The sequence below is a fragment of the Cylas formicarius genome, unplaced genomic scaffold, assembly GCF_029955315.1.
Source record: "Cylas formicarius isolate icCylForm1 unplaced genomic scaffold, icCylForm1.1 PGA_scaffold_3__17_contigs__length_32017465, whole genome shotgun sequence".
Classification (NCBI taxonomy): domain Eukaryota; kingdom Metazoa; phylum Arthropoda; class Insecta; order Coleoptera; family Brentidae; genus Cylas; species Cylas formicarius.
Window position 1 is genome coordinate 18,348,279 of NW_026844326.1, and position 25,218 is coordinate 18,373,496.

The window sequence follows — 25,218 nt, forward strand, 5'->3', positions numbered from 1 at the left end:
CGGTGTGTAATTAGGCATTTTACAGACGGGAGTAGAAAAAATATGTTACAATAGTTATAGCGACAAAAATATATAACCAACTTCGAATACTAAGAAAAGAAAATATGAATTTTATACAAACTAAATAAGCAAAAAAAAAACTTAGAGTAAAATGGTAACAAATTCTAAAGTATATAAAAAAATAATAATAATGGCTTACATGATTTAAAACAAAAGATTTTAATTTAGAAAACTGGAAACATTTCCTTGAACGTCATATATTATTTCTTCAGTTTCTGTGCTTAAGTGACACTGGGACAATTATCAATATAATTAATTTTCTCAAGAAAATTACAATTTACTTCATCTATCAAAAAATTTGGGGTATGAATATTTGGACAATGACAGAATTACTATTTCAGTGTCAGTTTGTTGATATGAATGGGAAACGCACCCACTCTCAATTTACATAGACCAGAATGAAAACAGATATCTTTGGGAGAACAATGATCTGTATGTCCCTTCTGAAGTGATCAGAGAAAAACATTTATTAAAACACACTGTAAATTTGCAAGAATAATCTAAGTTCGCCAAACTCTTTTTAAAAAGTTAAAATTACTTCAGTTATTTCTCTTGCGTTGTGGAAAGTCTGGACAGCGACTATCTAAAACTAGCATCTAACACCACCATATCTGGTACCGACAGCAAGATTTCTAGAGGTTCATATTTATGGAAACCATCCTTCAACCATCCCCAAGCAATTAAGTCACGAAACTAGTCGCTTTACATTTAAGTCTGCAGCGAATGCAAATCTAGAATGGCTCTAATCAAAATCAACCTCCTATTCTTTTAACGCTGACTCTCTCTCTCTCTCTCTTTCTCTCCTTTACTTCTATTGGCCAAGACTGCTAAGATCACTCGTCCACTTACAATAGTTCATGACTTTCTTTATACACATGGGAGGTGCCTTAATTAAAAGGGACTGGACGGATCCATCACCCTCCGTGGGGAACGGAAACAACAATTAAGAACATTATTCAAAAATCTTTGACGGATAGCAAAAAACTTCCTCCCACATTTCCCCCGTGGACCATCTGAGCCTATCCGGCCACCAACCGGCGTGTTCAGTGTATGTTTTAAAGTTACAATCGTCGTCGGTCCCGTCGTTTTTCCCTGTTCACGCCGGTATGGAGGTCGGATGGGCCCGGATAGTCCTAGGTGGAAGCGGGGGGAAGCCGATTTTTTGGTATCGGCCAAAATCGTTTTTTGGGAGCTGAGCAAACATTGGTAATATTTCTTCTTTGTACGTGTTGGTTACTGACCAAAAGCGAAAATCCTCTACGAAAGTCGGCAATGGGCAAATGATCCTGGCGGTATAGCCTAACAGTTATTGTGAAAATAATTTATCATCTATGATCTTAACCTCTTTTTGCTATAGCCATAATGCCATAACGATAAAACAAGAATTTGTGAGCTCCCTATGCAATGTACAGTTGTAAATCTAAAGTTAAGAGAAATGCAAAGGCAAACAAATAACGTATGGTTAAAATGTATAAACTCTAAACTCTAAACCATTGATCCAGACTGATGTGTTGTCATGGGGAAAGAATACAAACAGAAGCAAAGTAAGTACTTACAGAACCTGAGTTAAAAATGGTATGCGTTTTATCGGAATAAGTTTTTGTATTCAATAAGTTAAAGTTTTGTTTGTTTTAGATTTTAAGCAGAACCAAACCAGCTATACCATCAGGGAGTGATGTATTGAAACATGTTAAAAGTCCAGGAACAAAGAATGATGTGGCAAAATTTGAAGACTTTCTGAAGAGAAGAGATTATACTGGCGCTATTACATTGCTTGAAGTAAGTTAATATTTTTAGAAAAGAGTTATACAGATGTTTTTGCAGTTTAATAAATTGTTGGAACAAGATGATAATGCTCATCTTTGGATTGCGTATTGTTATTTTCATTGTGGAGATTATAAGAATGCATTGCAAACATATGAAAGATTGTCCAAAAAGGAGTCAAAAACAAAAAGTTTGTTTGTCAATATTGGTTGCTGTTACTTTTATCTGGGTAGGTTATTTTTTGGAACATTTTAAATTGCTACAATACATTTATCTGGTTTAGGAATGTATCAAGAAGCTCAGGACATACTGCAAAAAGCACCTTCTTCTGATTTGAAAGTTAGGTTAAATTTTCATATATCTCACAAACTAAAGGATGAAGCCACATTAATGGAGTATCACCAACAATTACAAGATATTTTGGAGGACCAGTTAAGTCTGGCTGCAATACATTACCTAAGGTCACATTATCAGGAAGCAATTGATATTTATAAGAGATTGTTGCTTCAGAACAGGTATTTATACTTAATTTTAATTTGTATGTGTCTTTAAATGGTGTTTAAGGGATTATATTGCTTTAAATGTTTATGTGGCCCTGTGCTATTATAAATTGGATTATTATGATGTGTCCCAGGAGGTCTTGGGTTTGTACTTGACCAAATATCCAGATTCGGTGATTGCTACTAACTTAAAAGTAATTGCTTTGCTTAGTTTTGATATTTGGAATTAATTAAAGAAATGTATTAGGCATGTAACACCTTCCGCTTATATAATGGAACTGCTGCAGAGAATGAGTTAAGAACCATCTTTGATCAAACTGCAAATGTGGGGTTTGGATATGATTTAGTAAAACACAATTTGGTGGTATTTCGAGATGGAGAAGATGCTATGCAGGTAGTCTAAAGTTATTTAATTGGGTTGGGTTGTATTTAACTTTTAGGTTTTCCCTGCACTTGTTGATGTGGTACCAGAAGCACGTCTAAATTTAGTAATCCAGTACTTAAGAAATGATGATATTAAAGAGGCTTATAAGTTGTTGAAGGATTTGCAGCCAGCTGTACCACAGGAATATATCCTCAAAGGTGTCGTTAATGCTGCACTGGGCCAAGAAATTAATTCTGTAGGAGTTTTGTTTAATTAAATTTCATTTTGAAATGTGACAATTCCATTTTAGACTGAGCATATTAAAGCTGCAGAAGAATGTTTTCAGTTGGTAGGAAGTTCCACAAGCGAGTGTGACACTATACATGGCAGGCAATGTATGGCAGCTGCTTATTTTTTGTCTGGACAGTTTGAGGAAGTTTTAGTATACTTGACGTCTATAAAGAGTTACTTACATTCAGGTAAGCTCTAGACTAAATCTATTCATTGAAATTACTCCTCACATATGTGCGGCTTATTTATTTGATGTTTTTGTAGATGATACATTTAATTTCAACTTTGGTCAGGCCAAAACGGCATGCAACCAATATAGAGAGGCTGAAGAATGTTTTCTATTAATTCAGGATCCTAAAATCAAGAGTGATTATATTTACATTTCTAATTTGGCACGATGTTATGTGGCAAATAAAAAGCCTCAGGACGCGTGGGAGCTTTACTTGAAGATGGACACTAGTCCCGAGAGCTTTAACCTATTGCTGCAGGTAGCAAATGATTGCTATAAAATGGGTGAATTTTGGTATGCAGCCAAGGCTTTTGATATGCTAGACAGGTTGGATCCAAATCCAGAGTTTTGGGAAGGAAAAAGGGGTGCCATTGTTGGTGTTTTTCAGGTACATTTTGTTGTATTTGTCTATTTGGTTTTCCAAAGATAGGTTTATTTAAGTCAATCTTTGGAACTATACATATGCAGGTTTTACAGAACATTTAGAGGCAGATTCTGTATCTATATCTATCTGTATATCTATATCTATATTGAACTGCATTTTGGTAGCGCTATAGGTCAAAATTATTTTGTTAAGCAATGATAAGAGCAATAAAATAATTATTGCGGTGCTTCAGATTAAATAAAAATCGCATTTTGCTTTAATTTTGTAAAATGGAGGATCAGTCTCATATTTTTGAAATTAGGGTAATATACATTAGAAATAAATGCTTTTTAAATTAAAAGCAATAATTTACATTATATTTTAATATGTTTCTTCCGTGAATATAATTCAGTACAATAAATTGCGCTTTTAGGGTGTGGTAGCAAAAAAGCTTCCTGTTGATATGTTGAGCGACATTTTGCAACTCCTAAGAAGTACCACGTCAAGTCAGGCTGATCAGATCGCGAAAATTGTTAGGAAATGGGCGAAAGATCAAAAACTTACTATCAGTTAAGCAAATTGTTTTTTGTGTAGTATGGTTATAAAATACAATTAATGTTTTTTCTTCAAAGAATTAATTTCTTTGTTCCTATTCTCAAAAACCAGATTAGATATGTGAGTGCGTTAAATGTTTCCCAAAATTTCGTTATCACAAACACCTTTATTAGTAATTGAATTGTCATTCGATACTCGGAATCCATTGATAACGAGCGTTACTTAGATTAGAGCGTGTGTTTGCACACCTTCGAAGCTGATTTTGCGCGTCATATGCATTTTTATTTGTTCATATGGAAACAACACGGCTTTACAGAGGAGGAAAAATAAAACGAAAAGTTCTCAAAATAATAAATAATTTAATATTTGCTAAAAGAAATAAATACATTATCTAAACAGGCATTTGGGATGCTCACTTTTTTTTGCCCTCGCATGTTGGGTACACTTAACTAAATATAAATAGACATTCAAGATTACAATTGTTTAAATATTGATGTAATTCCGTTCGTCAACATCATCGTATACGTAAAAAATAAATAAGAATCTTATACATACACAGGATCGGTACCTTTATAAAAAAAAAATCAGACTAGAGTGTCATTTTCATTTTATAATAGAAAATATTTAAAACATTTAGTGAAACAATTTTATTGCTGACAATTTCTCTATATTGAATTTGGTTCACACAGTTCAATTCCACACATTTATTCAGAAAGGCAAATTGTCATATGGTAGGACCCTACCTGGAATACTGGATCACCCACCCAACAGGGACTTTATTTCAGGAAGGTAAAGTCAATTGATATTTTACTGTTAGCAAACCTCCACAACCCATGACTACAATTTTGTCACAGTTTTAGAATATTTTGTTGAAAACAATTTTTTTAAAAAACAAAATTCAAAAAAGTGAAAACAAATGCAAATTTTAACTGAGTTGCATTAATATTAAACCGTGGGATCAGCAGAAAAAAAAACTGAAATGAATTGTTTCTTATTTGAAAGAAATGATGGGTGGTTCATTATCCATTTAACATTTATTAAAAGAATCGCTTATGAAATAGGGCGCTAGACATGTTATGCTTTCTGAAAAGATACATATATTAATAGCTTGTTTATAAGAGATGATTGTTTATCAATGGCGAAAGAGCAGATAATACAAGCGATTTCTTAATTTTAAAATTTGTCTTTATCACATCAAAATCCTACTTAAGTTTGTTATAATTAGGGCGTTTGATCTAGCTGTCCGAAATAAAATACATCCACTCTAAACAATAGACAGATTGGTGTATTATGATTACAATAGATGGTAGGTGGCCCCACATCAACCGAACAATCTGTGTTCTGGCATCTAAAGATGGATGTGGTAGATGATTTTGATTGGACGGTGCATCGCAGGCCGCCATATCATTTAGTTGCGTTTAGATTTGGTTGATCCGAGGACGTAGTGACTTAAAGGTAGCAATAACTATTTCTCGTCAGCAATTTGCGTTCTTAAATTAAGTTACAAAAATACGCACTTTAAAGGAAATAGTTTTCCAGCCAATATGGCTTACACTGCGTTCGCTTAGGTTGGAAATAAATTATGTGTGAATCAAACGTTTTCCAGAACGGTCCATTTTTTTTTAATTTATTTATTTAACTTATAACGCCAATTTTCTGACGGTACGGGAGAAATTTATGAAACAAAAGTTAAGGCACTGTCCAACAAAATTTTGTATTATTTTCTATAAAACGAAACTTTATAAGGAAATACATATAACTCTAGATGGAGTGTTGCCTATGCTAATAATACAGGACTTTTAAAGTCAGCAAATTGGGTCATTCAATATGCACAGGTCATTTCCAATTTCGTTTTCAACCAATAAGAACCGAGTTTTTAAACGAACCAATAAGATCTTGCTACGCTTTACAATCAACTTGGCAGCTGATGGTTAATCACTTCGACAGTTTACCTCTCGGATGCGGCCACATTTTGCCCCATTAAAATTTCAGTAAAAAAACGAGTGAAATGTGTAAAGATCGCTGCTTAGAAAGTATGCGGCTGAAAGCGCAGGTTAGTGTGTAAAATTTAGGCAATGCGCGGAAAAGTATTCCCTTCTTTAGGAAAGTGTGGGAGCAAAAAACAATGTGTCTGAGGGGAAATGATAACTTTAAGGTCCGTTTGTTATTATGTCTAAAATAAATAGATCTCGCTCGAATTCACTTAAGAAAATACTTCAAAATGTTATTGCAAATGGGTTTTAATTTCCAAAGTAATTCAAGTTTCGCCTAGTCTCAAAATAATGTCAAAATTTTCGGTTCTGGATGTTACCTGATTTATTTGACGATTGTTTTTTTAACAGCTTTAGTTTTTGACCCATCTCGACGTCAACATTGCCGATAAAAATCTATATAATCGAATAAATATCAACAAAAGAAAAATAAATAAATATTAACATAAATAATTACCTACATTTCCCGGTTGGGGCTGCCATCCATTTGATTCACAAATAATTGTTCGCACACTAACTTTAATCGATATACATAAACACACTGATAATTTGTTATCCTACCTAAAAAACCTAATCGTTTGTGTCCTTTTATCCGCACATCCGATTCGAACTAGAATACTTTAATGGTGTTCCCTGATTCGCCGGTATGTAAAGGTACCGACTACCCAGTCTCTTCATGCCCCTACATTAGATGGAGTGTGGATACTCTGACAAATATGTTATTAACGAAGTGGGCAGCTCTAGTTGAGTGTGGGGCGCGGGTAACTTGGGTATCCTAGGTCTGCCCGTCGATTGGATTGTTTTGTGTATGGATAACCTGGCCAGGTGTTTTAAACTAGAGGGTTCGTCCCGTTTCCTTAGAGGCCTGTCCAGGTGGATTGATGAGTACCATTTACCATGAGCGTCTACCCACACCTGCATGTTATCTGGAACAATGGAATGTACTCATACAGTCTGAGTCTTGCATTCAAATCAACAGAGGAGATAAATCTAAACAAACATTCGATAGATTAACTTCTCCCCCTAGAAACCATATTCTCAAAATGCGCCAAAACCAAAATGTTATTTTCATGTTGGTAGTGGTACCATGCCAGGATATATCGGAATTCTCCTGCCTGTGTCCAAGCTAGGGATATAGAAGCATTAGCATGTCAGAAGTTGTAAGAGCTACTAAGGACTCAGTTAAATTAATGCAACTGAAAAGGATCTCTGTTTTTATTGGTTCCTCGGGTTTTAAGAAATGAGAAAAAAAACTGCATACCTTTAACGACCCGAACTTGTCGGACGTAATGCTGTATTAAATCTATAACGCTCGGAAAGACCGGCATGACAGCTTGGAGATGAGTTTGCGCGTCGAGCCGGAAGTAACCGTTGATGTAGTGCAGTCTCACTGAAGTCGGCCCGCGTTCTGTCTGCACGCTCAACGAAAACAAGAATCTGGGATCCGAGGAGTTCCTTATTAAGAATGTACCGACCTAAACGATGGAAAAACAACCGCCATCAACTCCCACGTTTTGAATATAACAGAAAAATGGACGCTGGTATCTCAAGTGTTATTGTGTTGGGACTGCTCAATTGTCCCGTTCTTAATTGACCGGTCAACTGACTACTTTTGAATTGACTAATCAAAAAATATTTTAAATAACAGCTTGCAATCGTAAATAGTTATCTATTATTATTTAATAATATGTATTTTATAATAAATTATTATGCATTTGTGATGTCCAATTTACGAAATATCCGAATACGACACTTCGCGATTCAGGGAATTTCAATAACAATATCGACTCCATTTGGGTCCCAGAACGACGCGATGGTGATGTAACGCACAATATAAATAAATAAATATAAATTTCCTGGTATTTTAAAAATTATTTCGGTCAATTGACCAGTCAATGGACGGGTCAATACACAAAGATTCACACAATTCCACAACCCTAAGTGTTATTTCCAACAATTTAATACGATGCTGTCGTTTCGGTACTAGCTTTGAGTTATAATGTGTAAAAGATGGTACTAATCTACCTACACACATATATACACATATATATGAACTTCATTCGAACCTGGGTGTATTTTAGAAATTCATGCGACTCCTGAAAAGTGATGCCTTCGTAATACCAGCCGGACTGGCGAAGAGCCCGAACGGTATCGGCAAGGTGCTGCAGTTCTGTTTCGGGCTTGGCTTCTAGGACCGGCAGAGGCTGTAACGGTGCTAATGGAGGCAACACGAAACTCAACGGGGTGCTTGGAGACACCTGAAAACGTTCCGGTATCAATCGGAGTTTCGATATTAGTTATTGAACAATCAGGCTATTTGAATCAAAATGCACTTTTTAAGTAAAAAATTGAAAAGTACGCATTTTCCATTCGCCAAATGTAGTTTTGTCATATATTTACAATAAGTGGATAAATGCCCAACGTAGAAAAAACCAAGAAAGAAGAAGAATGCTTCTGTCACAGGCTACTATGTGATTCTGTGATCATGCGCTGGGATTTTTGACATTTGAGTTTGTTGGCGGAGGAAAATTCAAATGCAGTGTCACATTTAATAACATTTAAGGTATATAAGTAATTTCAGTTAATTCTTTTAAATATTTAGTAAGATTTTTCTGTTTTTGTATTGTAATAATATATTGGTGACATTAGGTCCCTTTATACTAAGAAAAATTAAACAGGGAGGAGACACATAAGGGAATTAACAAAAACGGATTGGGGGTTTAGTTAAATCACTAAAATACAATTTAAAAATTCTTGTTAGTTCAAAAAACTGGCAACGTTATTTTTTATTTTGCTACAATTCTTCAACCAGGAGATAGTTTGTTTACGTTGTGGTTTAGTCTTTTTGTCAATGACTTGTGTTCGTAGATGGTTTGGTTTTTTCCTTCAACTTGATTTTACAATTTTGGCGTGCGTTTGAAACTAGAAAAAACCATGTTTGCCGAATTACAGTGTTGTGAGAATGCATCGGCGTCACGCTTACCTGGGGCGATGGGCCAGGGCTTGTAGGAGGAGCGAGGGCGGCGACGAGCCCGCCTCCGCTCAACACGTGGAGCGAGCGTCGGGAACCCCCGGAGCATTGTTGCGCGCCGCCTGTGGACGCCGGACAGCACGCGAATTCGTGCTTGCATTTCGGGCATACTGTGCTACAGCCTAACATTGCAGGCGAATGCCATGCCCAATTTGGAAGCTCAGTCTGAAACAAAAAGGTAACAACGTTATAGTACAATGGATATGCGGTCCTAATATTTAAAAATATTCTCGTGCAGTTATAGCCCAGTGACGCCTCGCTGGGGCAAAAGGACTTGTGTTGAATTAATTATCGAACAAAATTCATTAAAATCAATACTAAAGTAGTACGAATTAGTGCAACGTAAGTACTAAATAAAATAGCTAGAATCGGTCTTGCGTTTTTAAATGTGCTGTAAATATAAACGAGTGAGTGTCAGCTTGAATGGAATATCTTAAAGAAATGAATGCTACAAAAATTAAAACTAGTTTCTAGCCGGTCACCAGACTAATAGAAAACATCCATTATCATAAATAGATAGAAGCCCCAAAACGTCCACAGTTACATATTCATAGTAAGAAAAATGAACAAGCAATTTGATCAGTCACATGAGAAATAAAAAAAAAGCGACTTAAAATTTCCAGACCGGGTTTTACGAAACCAAGAAGTCTATTTTGCTACCCCAAATTGTCCACGGGAACTACAAACTCCCATTTCCTTTTGTTTTGGAATTGACGCGAATTTTATTTGTCGAAGCTGTGAGCAGACTGTTGTAGATCGTCACTTCCATAAGAATTATGGACGCCACTCGATAGACAGCGTCTGTAATAACGCCTACGTACGCCATTTTGATGCTTCACGAAGCATCCGATCGCAGATTGGATTATAGCGCTGGTTCTCTGAAATTGACGCGAAGTAACGAGAAAATTCTCTATAGAAATTCTCGCGGCCTCTGGTTCATACCATCAGACGTAATTGCTACGGCAGAAAAAACAAAGGACTGGAAGGATGACTTGCATAAAAATTTTATCGTCCCTATATAATTTAAAGCACGCAGGATGAGGTATTGGCTGTTGCAAGATGGAGAATTTATTTCGTTATTGCAACACGTTTTTAATTTGTTGGGTATTTATTTGATTTTCTGTAGCCAGTGGCATCGACATTTACTTATTTATAAGTCCGCCATTGCTGTTGCAGTGTAAAGCCAATATAAATAAGTAAGTAAACAGAAGAACTTTGCAAAAAGAAGGTAGACGGTTCCTTGGACTCTTACGCAGTTAATAAGGTACATATAAGCACAGAATTGCAAGCTTATTGTGTGAGATAGTAAGTTCAGCTCAGCGTTCTTATTAGAATTAAATTTAAATTGTTTGACAGTAATTTCCGATGAGAAAAGGGGGGGTAATTTTTAACATCGGTTTTGTAAATAGATACTACATAACTTTTATTTTCTCGAAGTGTGTACGATTCCTTTTTCAATCGACGATACGTTTTGCACATTTTGATACGTTACACATTACTAAGTCACGTTCCTCGGAAGCCGATATAAAATCCATTTAAGAATAACGATCACATTTACTGGGAACGTTATTAGCGTTATTTATACAATTTTCACCTCGAAAGTTGCAAATAAGCGCGTGCAATTTATACCTTGCAGAAACGTTTCTAGGATTCGGCGGTTATTAAAAATATAATACGGAATTCAATTAACTCTGGGGAAATTTAATATAAACGTTCGAAAATTCCCTAAACGTTCCGGGAATTTTTCGAAAACGTTACCGGTAACTGTTTAACAAATAAAGGACGCCGAAGTATTATCGATGTCACCCTTATCAGACGAATTTATTTAATACCCAAAAACAACTGCACAATGGTGAAATCAAAACTCGTAAATTATCACCGTTTCCGGGTATTACTTTCGCTGTACGTCCTCATCGATCTATTTAGGACGGTGACAGTATGATAATTGATTGTAAACGATATTCGACTTTATAATTTGTTACTAACATATTCGGGATTTGCAATGCCAAATTAGTTATCAAGGGCTGGCATATGGGTGTGTGGATAAGGCAAATAAATATAATTTTTAGCGTAGTTAGACCTAGATTAACCGATGCAGCAGCGACAAAGTACCACAAAGACCATGCAAATGGTGCGCATAAGGGAAATGAAAACAGTAAGATGGAATACCAAATAAATAGCCAATAAAAAGAAAATTCTGGAATAAACACTTAAATAGAATGAACGATGACAGATTTCCAAAAATGAAAAAGAAAATTATACCAGTCACAAAAAGATCCAGCGGAAACGCGTTCAGGAGGTGGATTGCTGGACACCCTCATCAGGAGAGACTTTACTACGCTAAACATATAAGATAGCCTACTATATAGGAAACCATACTATTTTAAGGAAGAAGTTGTAAAAAATGACCCTCCTCAATGAGTAATGAAAAATTAATCGCTCGCCATTACGATTGGGCATATTATATCAAGATGAGAGTCCTAGGACATTGGTAGCTAGTCGGTAGTGAGTGTAACTGACCGTTATACCTCGCAAAACATAACCACTTTTATCTACTCATCAAATGCAAAATTCCCTTCATCGAACAATGAAAACAAAAGTTCTGGATGAGTTTAAAACCAATCATCCCGTGAGGGCAAACGACCAAAACTAAGCAAAACTATCACGCCTCGAGCAAGCAAGAGGTGCGGGGTAAATATTATAGTGATGGGCCTAGTATTTAGAGGAATTAAATATAACAGTCTATTTGGTGTCACATACAGAAGGAAAAAGTTTGTGGCTTTGAAATGGAATGGGTCCGAGGACAGAGCCCTGTGTTACTCTCGAAGCATTATATTAATTTGTCTCGATAGCATTTAAAACATGCACACCCTAATTTTAATTTTTGCGATCTGGGAACCGGCGTCGACGATTGCCGAGAAATTCGCAACGTTATCCGCGCGCACACGTCCAATTCGGGGTAATAAGAAACACGTCACTATAGTTGGCCTTGATTGCAAACAAGAAATCTCTAGATTTCGAGAAAAAGCACAACCGGTCGTCAAATTGTGTTCCCGAAATCGACGATTTAAAATCCTTCCCTGAAATATTTTAATCATTCATCGGCGAACATGTCAAACGCGATCAAAGGAACGTACGTAAAAGCACTTCTGCGTTAGATTAGAATTGGAATTTCTTGAGACCCAAGACTGAATTGCTCTCAGAGGACACAACACTGCGCAGTTTAATGTAGATTTTATTACAGGGTTTTCAACAATTTGAAAAATGAACTCTCTTGCATTTCGAGGCAAACTTTGGACACTAAAATATGAAATAACAGTAAAGAGTGTCCCTAAATAGTTGTAAATTCGTCAGGTCTGAAATAATGTCTAAAATGATGGGAAACTGCATAGAATTTGTAACGCTTTTCCATTACAGTGGCGAAAGTTCTAAAAAAGTTAGCAATTTTGCAAAGATTGTATATTCAAATGAAAAGCATGTCTACTCATAAAATAATAAAAAAATGCTGACTTTTAGTGCAAAAATGAAAAACTCTGACTTTTACAGACTTGGGGAATGCTATCACTGTGCCAGCTGGCTGGGAAGAATAATGAAGTACGTATTAAAACCCCAGCACCTATATCCGATGAGTTTTGATCAGTATTGGATACCAAAGACACCTAGAACTCACCTGAATCAATGACATAACGGACAACCAAAAACAATAAAACTAATATCACAGAAAACAGATCACTTTTAAAAACAGGAACACTAAAAACAAAAGTCCAGCGAATTGTCGCTCCATGAAACGAATAACGCGTCGGTAGCCGATCGCATCACCAGCCAACGCGCGTACAAATCAACTCTACCGTCGCCGAGCACCGAGTGACTGACTGACTGGCGTCGTCACCAGCACCATGCTGATTTTGCTTTCGACTCTCGACGATCTTTTCCGAACGCCACGGAACGCAACTTTGAAATGAGAAAGTCGTGAAACGTTCCCCGATACTTAAAAGCCAGTTTATAATAAGAATTTCTCGGTATTTCGGTTTAGGTAAACGACTGGTCCTTCGGTCCCGACTCACTTCGGAGATGTTCGGCGTTGCCGCTGTTCTCGAAGCTTTCTCACGTGGCGTAATTTATGACCGAGGTAGTCGGTGAGTCTGGGTCTCTTTCGGGTCGGAAGTATACGTTACGGACGTTCTTTCACCTTTTGATTCGTGTGTGCACCTTCGCGAACGCAATCTATTACAGGCGGAAATATCAGCGGCACGCAAACTTTTAGCTTTAATTTAAACATTTTCGTATTAGTACTCGTGAGTACATTGGATTTTTCCGAGATCCATGGACGTTTTTTTCGTTAGTTTTCGAAAAATATTACAAATATAGTGCAGTGCTATTCAATGACATGCAAGTTAGTTTTGGTTAGTCAGGATGTACGAATGAAAACGCTGACGCCATAGCCTATTGCCAAAACAGCCATCAAAAGTTGCAGCCAGAACAAAACAGACATGTCGAGACAAAGACAAGCCAAAAAATTTATGTCACGAAAGGGACGCTGTGAGGATGATTCTATTGACTGGTCATTGCAGACTAAAAAGGCTTCTAAAGCCTAGTGAGGGTAAACGGATACGTTCGAATGATGCCGGTGTTAAACTATAGAATCTGATCCGAGAGAAGACCACAAATAAGGAACTATAATTTTGGAAGGAGTCACAACAGATCCTCAAATCCTTCAATGAACAACTCTATCCAGCTTAAACGTTTGCATTTTCATCGGTGCGATGCTGAATTTTTGTTATTTAACGCTAAAACTGAAAAATATTAACGAAGGTCCAGCGGTGGACGCTATGGCTGCTTTATTGATGATGATAATGAGTATTAAGATTCAATAACTATCTACCCATGCAGTTAATAAATCATTTGAAAAAGTTTAACGGGTCTATTGTTCCCTGATATACCGACTGGTCTCGGACATCTAAATGCCATTAGATAGGGAAGTCATAGAGCTTTTTCAAAATCTTGAATAAAATTATTAATCATCATAATCTAAATTAATAATTGATGTCTCCAGTATTTTGTGTCATTCTACTAAGTATTGTTGTTGCCTTCCTTTGCATGTCCGAAGGAAGAGCACAAGGGACACTCTAAGCTCCGAGTCATCGCGTTACCTTCCTCTTTCCTTACTTTTCCTAAGTACTTCGTGGCGCTTCATGGCACTCTTGTGCCGCGATGAATTATTTACAAAATGGTCTTTTTTAATCTGTTCATATTTGATCGTATTACCGTTGATTAGGTTATTGGATTTTGTATTAATTAAATTAAAGGAAAAACCTTTGTCCTTAAATTTCGCTTATTTGTTAACAAAAAAAAAATATTTTTCTGGATTCTTGTGTGGCATTGTCTAGCGATTTTTGCGGATCGAATGACTTAAAAAAATCTAAATATGCGGCAACGCAGCATTGGGAAATTTTTCGAAGAAGCCATTACACCGATTAAGCCGAAATAGATGTGAATACGCACGCGGTTCGTTTCTGGAAGCAAAATTTCGATGCGCCGCTTCATTAACCGGCATGTTTCTGGAGAATTAATTATTTTTCGTGATTATCATCAATTTATTCAGTAAAACGATAAGATAAATTTTGCAGTGTTGACATATATATATATATATATATATATATATATATATATATATATATATATATATATATATATATATATATATATATATATATATATATATATATATATGTAAAATTTGTTACATTTCTTAATATAGCACAGAATATCTTGAACACCCTGTACAATAGGTGAAAACCTTAAATACAGCTTTAGATGTCCCTACGGGCTATATAACCATGTAAACGGATCTGACAATTGAAAAACAGTCTTTTAATTTTGCTCAATTACCATTATAAGGGGACCCCAACATTCAGTTTTTTGCAAATACCAGGCAGGTTTATAGCACTTGATCTGGTGGTTCTTTCGTACAATATTTTTTTCGATTACATAAACATTTTTGGCGAACTAATTTTTTTCTTGAACCCTAGCAAACGCAATTTTCAATTTTTTTAAAATAATTCCCGACCCCCCAGCGCCCCATTTTCAATAGGTTCAATATGAAGCCGATGCTTTAAATTTCGTACACGTGGTTTCATAGCAATGTCCAAAAAACCAGTCGAACATCGAAAAAAAATGGCCACCGTAGTACGAACGCGACTATTTTTACATATATTGTGCATTCCGTAGACTGTTAAAAAGGAGCAAAATTTGAATCATCTAACTCAAACTGTTCGGAGGTTATCGTCGATAAAGTTCGGTAAGAGAGAAAAGGATTTTTTTCCGACGCTGATCATTTCTGTACAAATGGCGGCACCGTAGGATCTTCCGTTAACGAGATCTCGAGTTTAGTGAGGAGCGAGAATGCTTTAGAAAAGAATCAATTTTACGAAAGTAACAAAAAACTAAAAGTCGTGAGCCCTATACAAATATGATTCCAGATGTAAATGCCATTCTTCGTTCCTTATTCCAAACTAAGCTTAGCCACTCGGAGGATGCTCTTGCAGTGCGGATATTATTTCGAAGTCCCTCTGTAATAAGTTAAAACTCCTTCATGCTATAAGTGTAATATATTGATTTGTGGACTCGAGCGGACTAGGGAGGGAAGTTAATTGCGATTGTTGTAATAGAGGGACGAACTAAAATTTCACGATGGCAATAAGGCCAGATTTAGATATCTGCCAGAACAGCTAAACTTTACACAACCCAACTACAGCAAAGCTGTTTTCCGGGGCTTATGGCGGCAAGCGTTTATCCCCTGCAAAAAGCGTCATGCATTAACCAGAAAACTAAGCCACTCGGTGGATGGTTCTGCAGTGCAGACACTACTCATATCAGTGACTTATCGAGTATTCGGGTGTGATAAAGCGCAGCGGAAAGAGTTTACACTGTAACTTCTGCAATAAATTAGAACTCCGTCAGACTGTACACTATAATTTCTTTGCGGTTAACTTTTTGATGTGATTATGGAGTTTTTGGTCGCCAACAGGACTGTTTTCGACGTAATCAATCGAAAACGTCATTACTGACTAGGACGAGTCGTTTAGTCGATTTACACGCGGAAATTAGGAGCACGCAGAACTATCGTAAACATATCAGTATTTATAGCGCGTTTCCGCTATTTTTAAAAATACTTGTTTTCGTCGACATTATACGAAGAATGAATTAAAACGTATATTTACCGTGCCGTTTCTGGCATCGTGCCAGCCGTCTACGAATCGGAACATTTTTAGAGCTTTCGGCGCATAGCAATGGAACCTGATGTCACCGAAATCGATTGTTTTGTTGTCACGAAACTGGGAAAGACGCGAGATCGGTGGCGTCATTGGTCATAGCCTACCGCCTCTCGAATTCCAGACGCCACTGCGTCGGTTTTGTGTAAATCACGACAGATGTCGCTATGGAGCGCGCACATTACGTAGAAACGAATTCCTGGTGACGTCCTTTGCAATATCATTACTGGGAATCGTAAATAAGTTTTCAAACAGATAAATGAAATTTTGAAAAACGAGTTAACTAAGGAAATAAAAATGTTTTAAGTATATTCACGTTAATTATTAAAAAATGTCTTAATTTTGTTCTCTCGAGGCCCAAATTTAATCATTTGATTTTGACAGTTTTTGTTAATTTGAGGTTAAACATTGAATATCCAAAACATATCAAATTAAATAAAAGGCACCCCGAATTTCCAAATACGGTTTTGTATTTAGTTAATTGCAGTCTATAATTATTAGTTTTCTTTAAAAAATCTAAAAATAACTGGAAACGAATTAAGCAAACTATGTTTGCTATCGTGTTTTATACTGTTAAATTCTGTCTTACAAGAAATTCATTTAATACCGACAGAGATTAAAGCAATATACTATAATATTATATATATATGTATATATATACATATATATATATATATATATATATATATATATATATATATATATATATATATATATATATATATATATATATATATATATATATATATATATATATATATATATATGTATATATATACATATATATATAATATTATAGTATATTGCTTTAATCTCTGTCGGTATTAAATGAATTTCTTGTAAGACAGAATTTAACAGTATAAAACACGATAGCAAACATAGTTTGCTTAATTCGTTTCCAGTTATTTTTAGATTTTTTAAAGAAAACTAATAATTATAGACTGCAATTAACTAAATACAAAACCGTATTTGGAAATTCGGGGTGCCTTTTATTTAATTTGATATGTTTTGGATATTCAATGTTTAACCTCAAATTAACAAAAACTGTCAAAATCAAATGATTAAATTTGGGCCTCGAGAGAACAAAATTAAGACATTTTTTAATAATTAACGTGAATATACTTAAAACATTTTTATTTCCTTAGTTAACTCGTTTTTCAAAATTTCATTTATCTGTTTGAAAACTTATTTACGATTCCCAGTAATGATATTGCAAAGGACGTCACCAGGAATTCGTTTCTACGTAATGTGCGCGCTCCATAGCGACATCTGTCGTGATTTACACAAAACCGACGCAGTGGCGTCTGGAATTCGAGAGGCGGTAGGCTATGACCAATGACGCCACCGATCTCGCGTCTTTCCCAGTTTCGTGACAACAAAACAATCGATTTCGGTGACATCAGGTTCCATTGCTATGCGCCGAAAGCTCTAAAAATGTTCCGATTCGTAGACGGCTGGCACGATGCCAGAAACGGCACGGTAAATATACGTTTTAATTCATTCTTCGTATAATGTCGACGAAAACAAGTATTTTTAAAAATAGCGGAAACGCGCTATAAATACTGATATGTTTACGATAGTTCTGCGTGCTCCTAATTTCCGCGTGTAAATCGACTAAACGACTCGTCCTAGTCAGTAATGACGTTTTCGATTGATTACGTCGAAAACAGTCCTGTTGGCGACCAAAAACTCCATAATCACATCAAAAAGTTAACCGCAAAGAAATTATAGTGTACAGTCTGACGGAGTTCTAATTTATTGCAGAAGTTACAGTGTAAACTCTTTCCGCTGCGCTTTATCACACCCGAATACTCGATAAGTCACTGATATGAGTAGTGTCTGCACTGCAGAACCATCCACCGAGTGGCTTAGTTTTCTGGTTAATGCATGACGCTTTTTGCAGGGGATAAACGCTTGCCGCCATAAGCCCCGGAAAACAGCTTTGCTGTAGTTGGGTTGTGTAAAGTTTAGCTGTTCTGGCAGATATCTAAATCTGGCCTTATTGCCATCGTGAAATTTTAGTTCGTCCCTCTATTACAACAATCGCAATTAACTTCCCTCCCTAGTCCGCTCGAGTCCACAAATCAATATATTACACTTATAGCATGAAGGAGTTTTAACTTATTACAGAGGGACTTCGAAATAATATCCGCACTGCAAGAGCATCCTCCGAGTGGCTAAGCTTAGTTTGGAATAAGGAACGAAGAATGGCATTTACATCTGGAATCATATTTGTATAGGGCTCACGACTTTTAGTTTTTTGTTACTTTCGTAAAATTGATTCTTTTCTAAAGCATTCTCGCTCCTCACTAAACTCGAGATCTCGTTAACGGAAGATCCTACGGTGCCGCCATTTGTACAGAAATGATCAGCGTCGGAAAAAAATCCTTTTCTCTCTTACCGAACTTTATCGACGATAACCTCCGAACAGTTTGAGTTAGATGATTCAAATTTTGCTCCTTTTTAACAGTCTACGGAATGCACAATATATGTAAAAATAGTCGCGTTCGTACTACGGTGGCCATTTTTTTTCGATGTTCGACTGGTTTTTTGGACATTGCTATGAAACCACGTGTACGAAATTTAAAGCATCGGCTTCATATTGAACCTATTGAAAATGGGGCGCTGGGGGGTCGGGAATTATTTTAAAAAAATTGAAAATTGCGTTTGCTAGGGTTCAAGAAAAAAATTAGTTCGCCAAAAATGTTTATGTAATCGAAAAAAATATTGTACGAAAGAACCACCAGATCAAGTGCTATAAACCTGCCTGGTATTTGCAAAAAACTGAATGTTGGGGTCCCCTTATAATGGTAATTGAGCAAAATTAAAAGACTGTTTTTCAATTGTCAGATCCGTTTACATGGTTATATAGCCCGTAGGGACATCTAAAGCTGTATTTAAGGTTTTCACCTATTGTACAGGGTGTTCAAGATATTCTGTGCTATATTAAGAAATGTAACAAATTTTACATATTTATTTTTTTTGAAAATTTTTGTTGGGTTTTTTTGTCTCTCAGAAAAAAAATCTCAAAAACCATTAGCCCGATCGGAAAAATTCTTTAATCAGCAGGCACAGATGATCTGGTATTATAACTTTTATTTCAAAAATCTAAAAGACCCTGTTGTTCTTTTACAGAGAAAATTATTTGCCACAAATCAAAATATTTAAAAAATATAGCTAATTGGTTCAAACGATATTATAGGCTGCATCATCGTCTCTCACATACGCTGCTCGAAATATTTGGAAAAATCAATATGATTATAATATATAAAAATATAATAATGAATAATCCTTCCGCGTCCAGTCGCGATGACGTCATTGACCCTAACCTAATTCGGATTACATACAGCGTGTATTTCGAAAGAGTATTTAGGAGTGACGAAAACAGAGGACAACAGCATAACAGAAGAACTAGAAAGCCGAATCCAGAGCGTACACCGATGTCTGTTTGCTCTTTCTGGAGTCCTTAAATCTAAAGTGGTATTGCGAAAGACCAAAATTAAAATCTATAACACCATACTAAGACCGATACTAATGTATGGGTGCGAAAGCTGGACAATGACGAAGCAAAACGAGAGAAAACTGAGGTGTTTTGAAAGAAAAATCCTCAGAATAATCTTTGGCACTGTAAAATATACTGAAATGGGAAACTACAGACAAAGAAACAACAATGAACTGAGAGACATATATCAGGAAGTGGACATTGTCCTGGAGACTAAATTCAGACGACTAAGATGGCTTGGACTCATAGAACGTAGTCCAGAAAATAGAATTACAAAGCTAGTCTGGAGCGACAATACAGCTGGGAGAAGACCTCTAGGCAGACCTCGTTTGAGATGGCAAGATAATATAATATCAGATCTCAGGACAATGGGATACACGTACCAACCTCAAATGACAGAAGACCGTCAGGAATGGAGGCGAATTGTAAATGCAGCCAAGACCCACCCAGAGTTGTAGTGCTACTGATGGATGGATGGTGTGTTGTTTTTCGGCAAAAATTTTAAAAAATCCTGAGAATTTCCGTTTTTATGGGTAAATTATTGGTCGTAAATGAAAAACGTAAAAAGATGGGATAATTTGGTTTAAACGGTGTCATAAACTGGACCGAAAGCTACAATTTTTGAACTTATGGAATTCGTCTTTCACAAAGGGTGCGCGAGATATTTGAAAAATGTAGTTGGGAATTGCAATTACCGCTACAAATTTTCGTATTTACCAAATTTTAACGTGGCTTGGAAGTTCGGACGGCGCTTATTTGCATTTACATTCATTTTGCGAATGTTCCATAGTGGTCGGTAGGAGTACGATAGAAAAACAATGCGTTCCTCTAAAACACGAAGCGGCTTTTTCGAAGCAGTAGCAGTGTAGCACGTAGCGCGGAGCTGTCTTTTCATCAATTACAACAAAATTCAATAGTACTCGTAATTAACTTTTAATTAGATCTACCTATTCTTAGTCCGTTCTAGTCCACAAATTCCAATAGTATGGTTTACAGGAATAGATTTTCTTTATCAATTCTACTTAGCTCACCTTTTATAACATTTTCGTTGTTGTTTCGTAAATAAATTGTAATTTTTTTTTATGGTAATTGGAAATTTAAAACTTTTCACTAAAAACATGTATGTACATAAAGTGTCAGCACCGCGTTTTAAACAGCATTGCCTCGAAGAAAGATATGTATTTCAAAGATTAAATGTCAATTTTTTGAAAAAAAAAGTAAGATCGTTGTTTGCGTCCAGATGCTGAAAATAAAAATTACTTTATTGTAATATATAATTACAACAGATGAACTTCAACCATAGTTGCTATCATAACCTATTTTATCCTAATCTGATTTAACCTAACCTTGTGGCGGCAACCTTATAAGGTAGATAAGCAAATTAATAAGTAATTGTTTAATGCTTAGAAATATATTTTACAAGGCAATGAGACCGTTAACTGACACTTAACTATTTAGTACTTTATTCTAACAGCTAATTAAATAATGTTTCATATTGTGTCGTTCTAACATCTCGGAAATCGTATTAAAAAAAAAAGAACAGGAGTAGAGGCAACTATTTTAAGTATCCAGAAACTGAATAAGCCAACTTTCCGAAACAGGACAGCATAAATAATACGTTTAATACCCGGAAACTTTGGATTTTACGACGTTACACCTACTGATTCCATTCTTAGTCACAATAATTTTACCGACCTAGCGGAAAACCTCAATAAACCAACATTTTTTACGTGTATCACTTAATTCAAATTGCCTCTATAGATAATAGAATTATGATACATATATGGTATTTCGCTAATCCAGCTAGACGCAATTTTGAATATGCTTTTTTCTATCGCAATCCTCCAAATTGTTTTTTTTTACTTTTTCTATAGACTTTACTTACATTTTATTTTCAAAAGACATGGTCATTTTTTAAATATAATTCGAAAATAATTGTTTAATAATGATCCAAATTTGTGAAACGCTTCTTCAATTGTTCAAATGTTAATAATAATAATAATAATAATAAATAATAATATGTTAATTTTTTTTGTATAATAATACTTAAACGTGATAAAAAGTAAATGTTTGAACAAAAAAAAAAACGTAAGGTGTCCGGCATATCCGAGTCTCTTAAGGCTATGGTTCTAACAAACTTCTCGGCATTTACATTATTTATTACATACATATTACAAAACAATTAAGGCGTTTGAGAAAAACGAGTATGTGATGTAAACCTTATGAGAAACCAGATTGGGGACATTTCTGGTTTAAGTTTTTGCCATTGTTTCTTGTTTATAGTTGTTTTCATGACAACCTCTTGAAAGGTCCTTTAATAGATACTTTAATATTACATAAATATTTGGGTGATTCTATTTAAACTGCGATTTTTACGTCTTGTATTGTTTGTTCTCACTGGTGGTTAATTAATAGTCTAATAATTAACTTTTTTTATTCATAGAAAATCTACAATATATTAGCTAAATATCAGTACCGTGTCCACGTCCATTCTTTTTTCTTATTCTCATTCTTATTTCTATGATTCAACTAAAAAAAATGTTCTCTTTTTTGGTTAATGTTTTAAGTTAACATTGAATTCCAGTTCAGTAACTTTTGTCTTTAAAATTTAATGAATTTTTGAATTTTGATTTATATGACTCGAGTGAGAGTTCTCTTTTTTGGTTAATGTTTTAAGTTAACATTGAATTCCAGTTCAGTAACTTTTGTCTTTAAAATTTAATGAATTTTTGAATTTTGATTTATATGACTCGAGTGCCATCTACCTTGAAATTTATGAAACGGCTAGTGAATCATGTTGAAAGTACGTTATCTGAGTGCTGTTTACAAACATGGAATTGATGAAATAGGGCAAAGAGTTTATATGATTTTAAAACTCAAATTTATTTTGTCAGTACTGTATAACGGAAAATTTGAAATTTGTTTCTCGTCCTTCATGCTTTGAAGTTGTAGTAAAATCATTTTAGGCTTTTATTTTTACAATAAAATGGATGAATAATATGCATAAAAAAAATTAAAATCTAGTTTTTAAAATCTTAAAAATTTCGGAACGGAATCAACCATTTATCAACGCCTTGTAATCAAATTTACTTCGAACAGCTGTATTTACTTGGTTGTTGTTGAATAAACATGGAACCAAACATAAGACTGTACAAAAAAAGCAAGGTGCTTTTTTGTAATAAATCGAAGTTCCATGAGCAACCCATTGGAAAATAATCGGTATGGTTCATAAAAAAAAATTGGCTTAGCTCTTTTTTAAAAAAATATGCGATATTTTACCACCACTCCAAGGCGGGATAAATAAAATAGAACCGAGCAAGCATTTCCTCATTTGAAATTTAAAATAAAAATGTTAATTTTTCTTTAATAGATTCCGTTTCAAATTTATATCTGACTTCCTACGCTTTCCGCGAAAGAAATTCTTATCAACAGGTTGCAGCTGGCACATTGCGTTGAAAATACGTCGGACGTTGTCACTGTTAGTTTATTTTCAACAAAACGCAATTCGTTTCGAACGCGATTTTGTGCCGAAACGTAGGCCAACTGGCAACGTCGCCACGGATAAGAAAAGGAAGAATGAAAAACGAGTCGACGTAGGTAGAATTTTGTTTTCCGCGAATATGGCGGCAGTCAGACTTCTGAGAAGCGAAAATGTACGCCAAGAAGAACCCAAGGGGGGCTGCTATGTGTGACATTTTATGCATCCGTGGGTTCGCCTCTTACAGCGTTGACAGATTGTTTGGCCCATTGAATCTATTGCTTCGACTTTTTTTTTCTTGGTAGAAAAATATTCGCCAACTGTCTTATGTTAAACTAAAAGGATGTGGTTCCATAATAAAAATGTCTCAACAGGAAAAGGCAAAATGTGGGTCTGAAACAAAACTACTAGTGATACAAACGTCTACAATTATTGTGGATAGCTGAAATCGCGCAAAATTCGTGAATATTAGAATTAAAACATTTAAATGTGCAAATACAATAAATTACTTGTATAGTTGTTGATGTGTTACGCAGCTCACTCCTTCCCTGATATATAATATTAGTTCTCCATAATTCTACAAAATTTGTGTCAGTGTTTACTAGATACTCTGGATATTTTGATAACTCAAGATGATGATGATCCGTAGAAGCTTATTCTACACACTTTAGACAATTGTTGTGTCTTAGATAACTGTCAAAACAACAAAGTTGACAGTTTGAGTGCTTTTGAATGTTAACTATTTGTGACACCAATAACCCAAAATCTCTAGGAATTGTCGCATTAGTCCAAGAACCTTAGAATTACGTTACTGGTCATTCGAAACTTTCGTCAAATGGGCAACACCGCAAACCGTCTAAACAACATACAGGAACACACCTGCGCTAGTACGACAGGCGAAGAGCATACTAAGAATTACGAAAAATGGGATGAAAGCAGGTAGATAGGCGAGTCCTCTTCACAAAACCAATCTTCGTCCCTCAAGACAGATGTATTTCTCGACGATGACCCTAGACCCAGGGAAATGATGTCTACGTACGTTTAAATATTTGTCATTTACTTATATAGGAAAACTTTTCATTGTTCTAGGCCAATGCCGTACATCAGGTTTCATCAAAACATGTGGTTTCGTATAATAGATAAAAGTCATCCGAATCCACACGCGCCAGCATTGGGTTAAACAAATAGATAATAATTTGTTTGGAGAGTGAAACCGTGATAAAAATTGTGTGGTTACTCTGGGATAAAAAGTTTTCCGAAACTATATATATTATTTAGTGAAGATATTGATTATTTCGGCAAATGGTTAAAAATGGAATTGTGTCTTAAACATTGATTTTCGTTTCCTGGAAACATCGGTGTACAATAGATATAATATTCGACGCAGTTAAGTATTTCATTTTTCGAAATAGAATATTGATTTTAAACCACCGAGCATTCAATACCAAAGGCAAGAAGGGACACTCTCGGTTTTATCATTATTAGATAAACGTTTCGGGAAGACGGGTCGTAAATCCAAATGCTAGTTTTTTTTGAATCATTACGCATACGCACTACAGCCTGTATGTGCTATATACATATATATATATTTCAAGCGCCAGCTGGTTTCTTGTAAATATTAAAATAATGAAGATAAATATATTAATAAATAAGGAAAAATAAAAAAGTGCTTTTTAATTTGGTTTGCATAAGTGTTTATTGTTTTTTCTTTTTTTTGTCACTATTATATTTATGACTTTCCAAAATAACAATTTTATAGACACAAACCATTATCATTATCCCCGTGATGGGTTTTACTAGTTTTTATCATTTATTCCA

General features: G+C 35.3%; 2 protein-coding genes across 4 annotated transcripts in view; one reads left to right on the plus strand and one right to left on the minus strand.

Moving 5' to 3' along the window:
• Positions 1-1,395: 1,395 nt before the first annotated feature.
• Positions 1,396-4,206, plus strand: LOC132699186 (intraflagellar transport protein 56). 2 transcript variants are annotated; one of them, XM_060665760.1, is made up of 10 exons: positions 1,396-1,635; positions 1,696-1,839; positions 1,885-2,053; positions 2,108-2,339; positions 2,389-2,518; positions 2,572-2,718; positions 2,765-2,944; positions 2,999-3,167; positions 3,244-3,596; positions 4,006-4,206. In XM_060665760.1, the coding sequence occupies exons 1-10, from the start codon at positions 1,633-1,635 to the stop codon at positions 4,144-4,146; spliced, it is 1,668 nt and encodes a 555-aa protein (XP_060521743.1). In that variant the 5' UTR covers positions 1,396-1,632; the 3' UTR covers positions 4,147-4,206. The 2 variants fall into 2 exon arrangements, with proteins under 2 accessions (XP_060521743.1, XP_060521744.1); XM_060665761.1 differs by having other exon boundaries at positions 1,397-1,604; positions 1,696-2,053.
• Positions 4,207-4,466: 260 nt separating this feature from the next.
• Positions 4,467-25,218, minus strand: part of LOC132699188 (suppressor of cytokine signaling 2-like) — a 48,920-nt gene continuing 28,168 nt past the window's right edge. The window contains exons 1-5 of one of the 2 annotated variants that reach the window (XM_060665762.1): positions 12,820-13,105; positions 9,102-9,314; positions 8,185-8,376; positions 7,380-7,593; positions 4,467-7,044 (exon numbers count right to left, since the gene is read on the minus strand). In XM_060665762.1, the coding sequence (XP_060521745.1) occupies positions 6,806-7,044; positions 7,380-7,593; positions 8,185-8,376; positions 9,102-9,314; positions 12,820-12,834 (873 nt within the window). In that variant the 5' untranslated portion in view covers positions 12,835-13,105 and the 3' untranslated portion in view covers positions 4,467-6,805. Of the gene's footprint in view, positions 7,045-7,379; positions 7,594-8,184; positions 8,377-9,101; positions 9,315-12,819; positions 13,106-25,218 lie in introns of those variants that run through there. The other variant, XM_060665763.1, reaches the window with a different exon arrangement.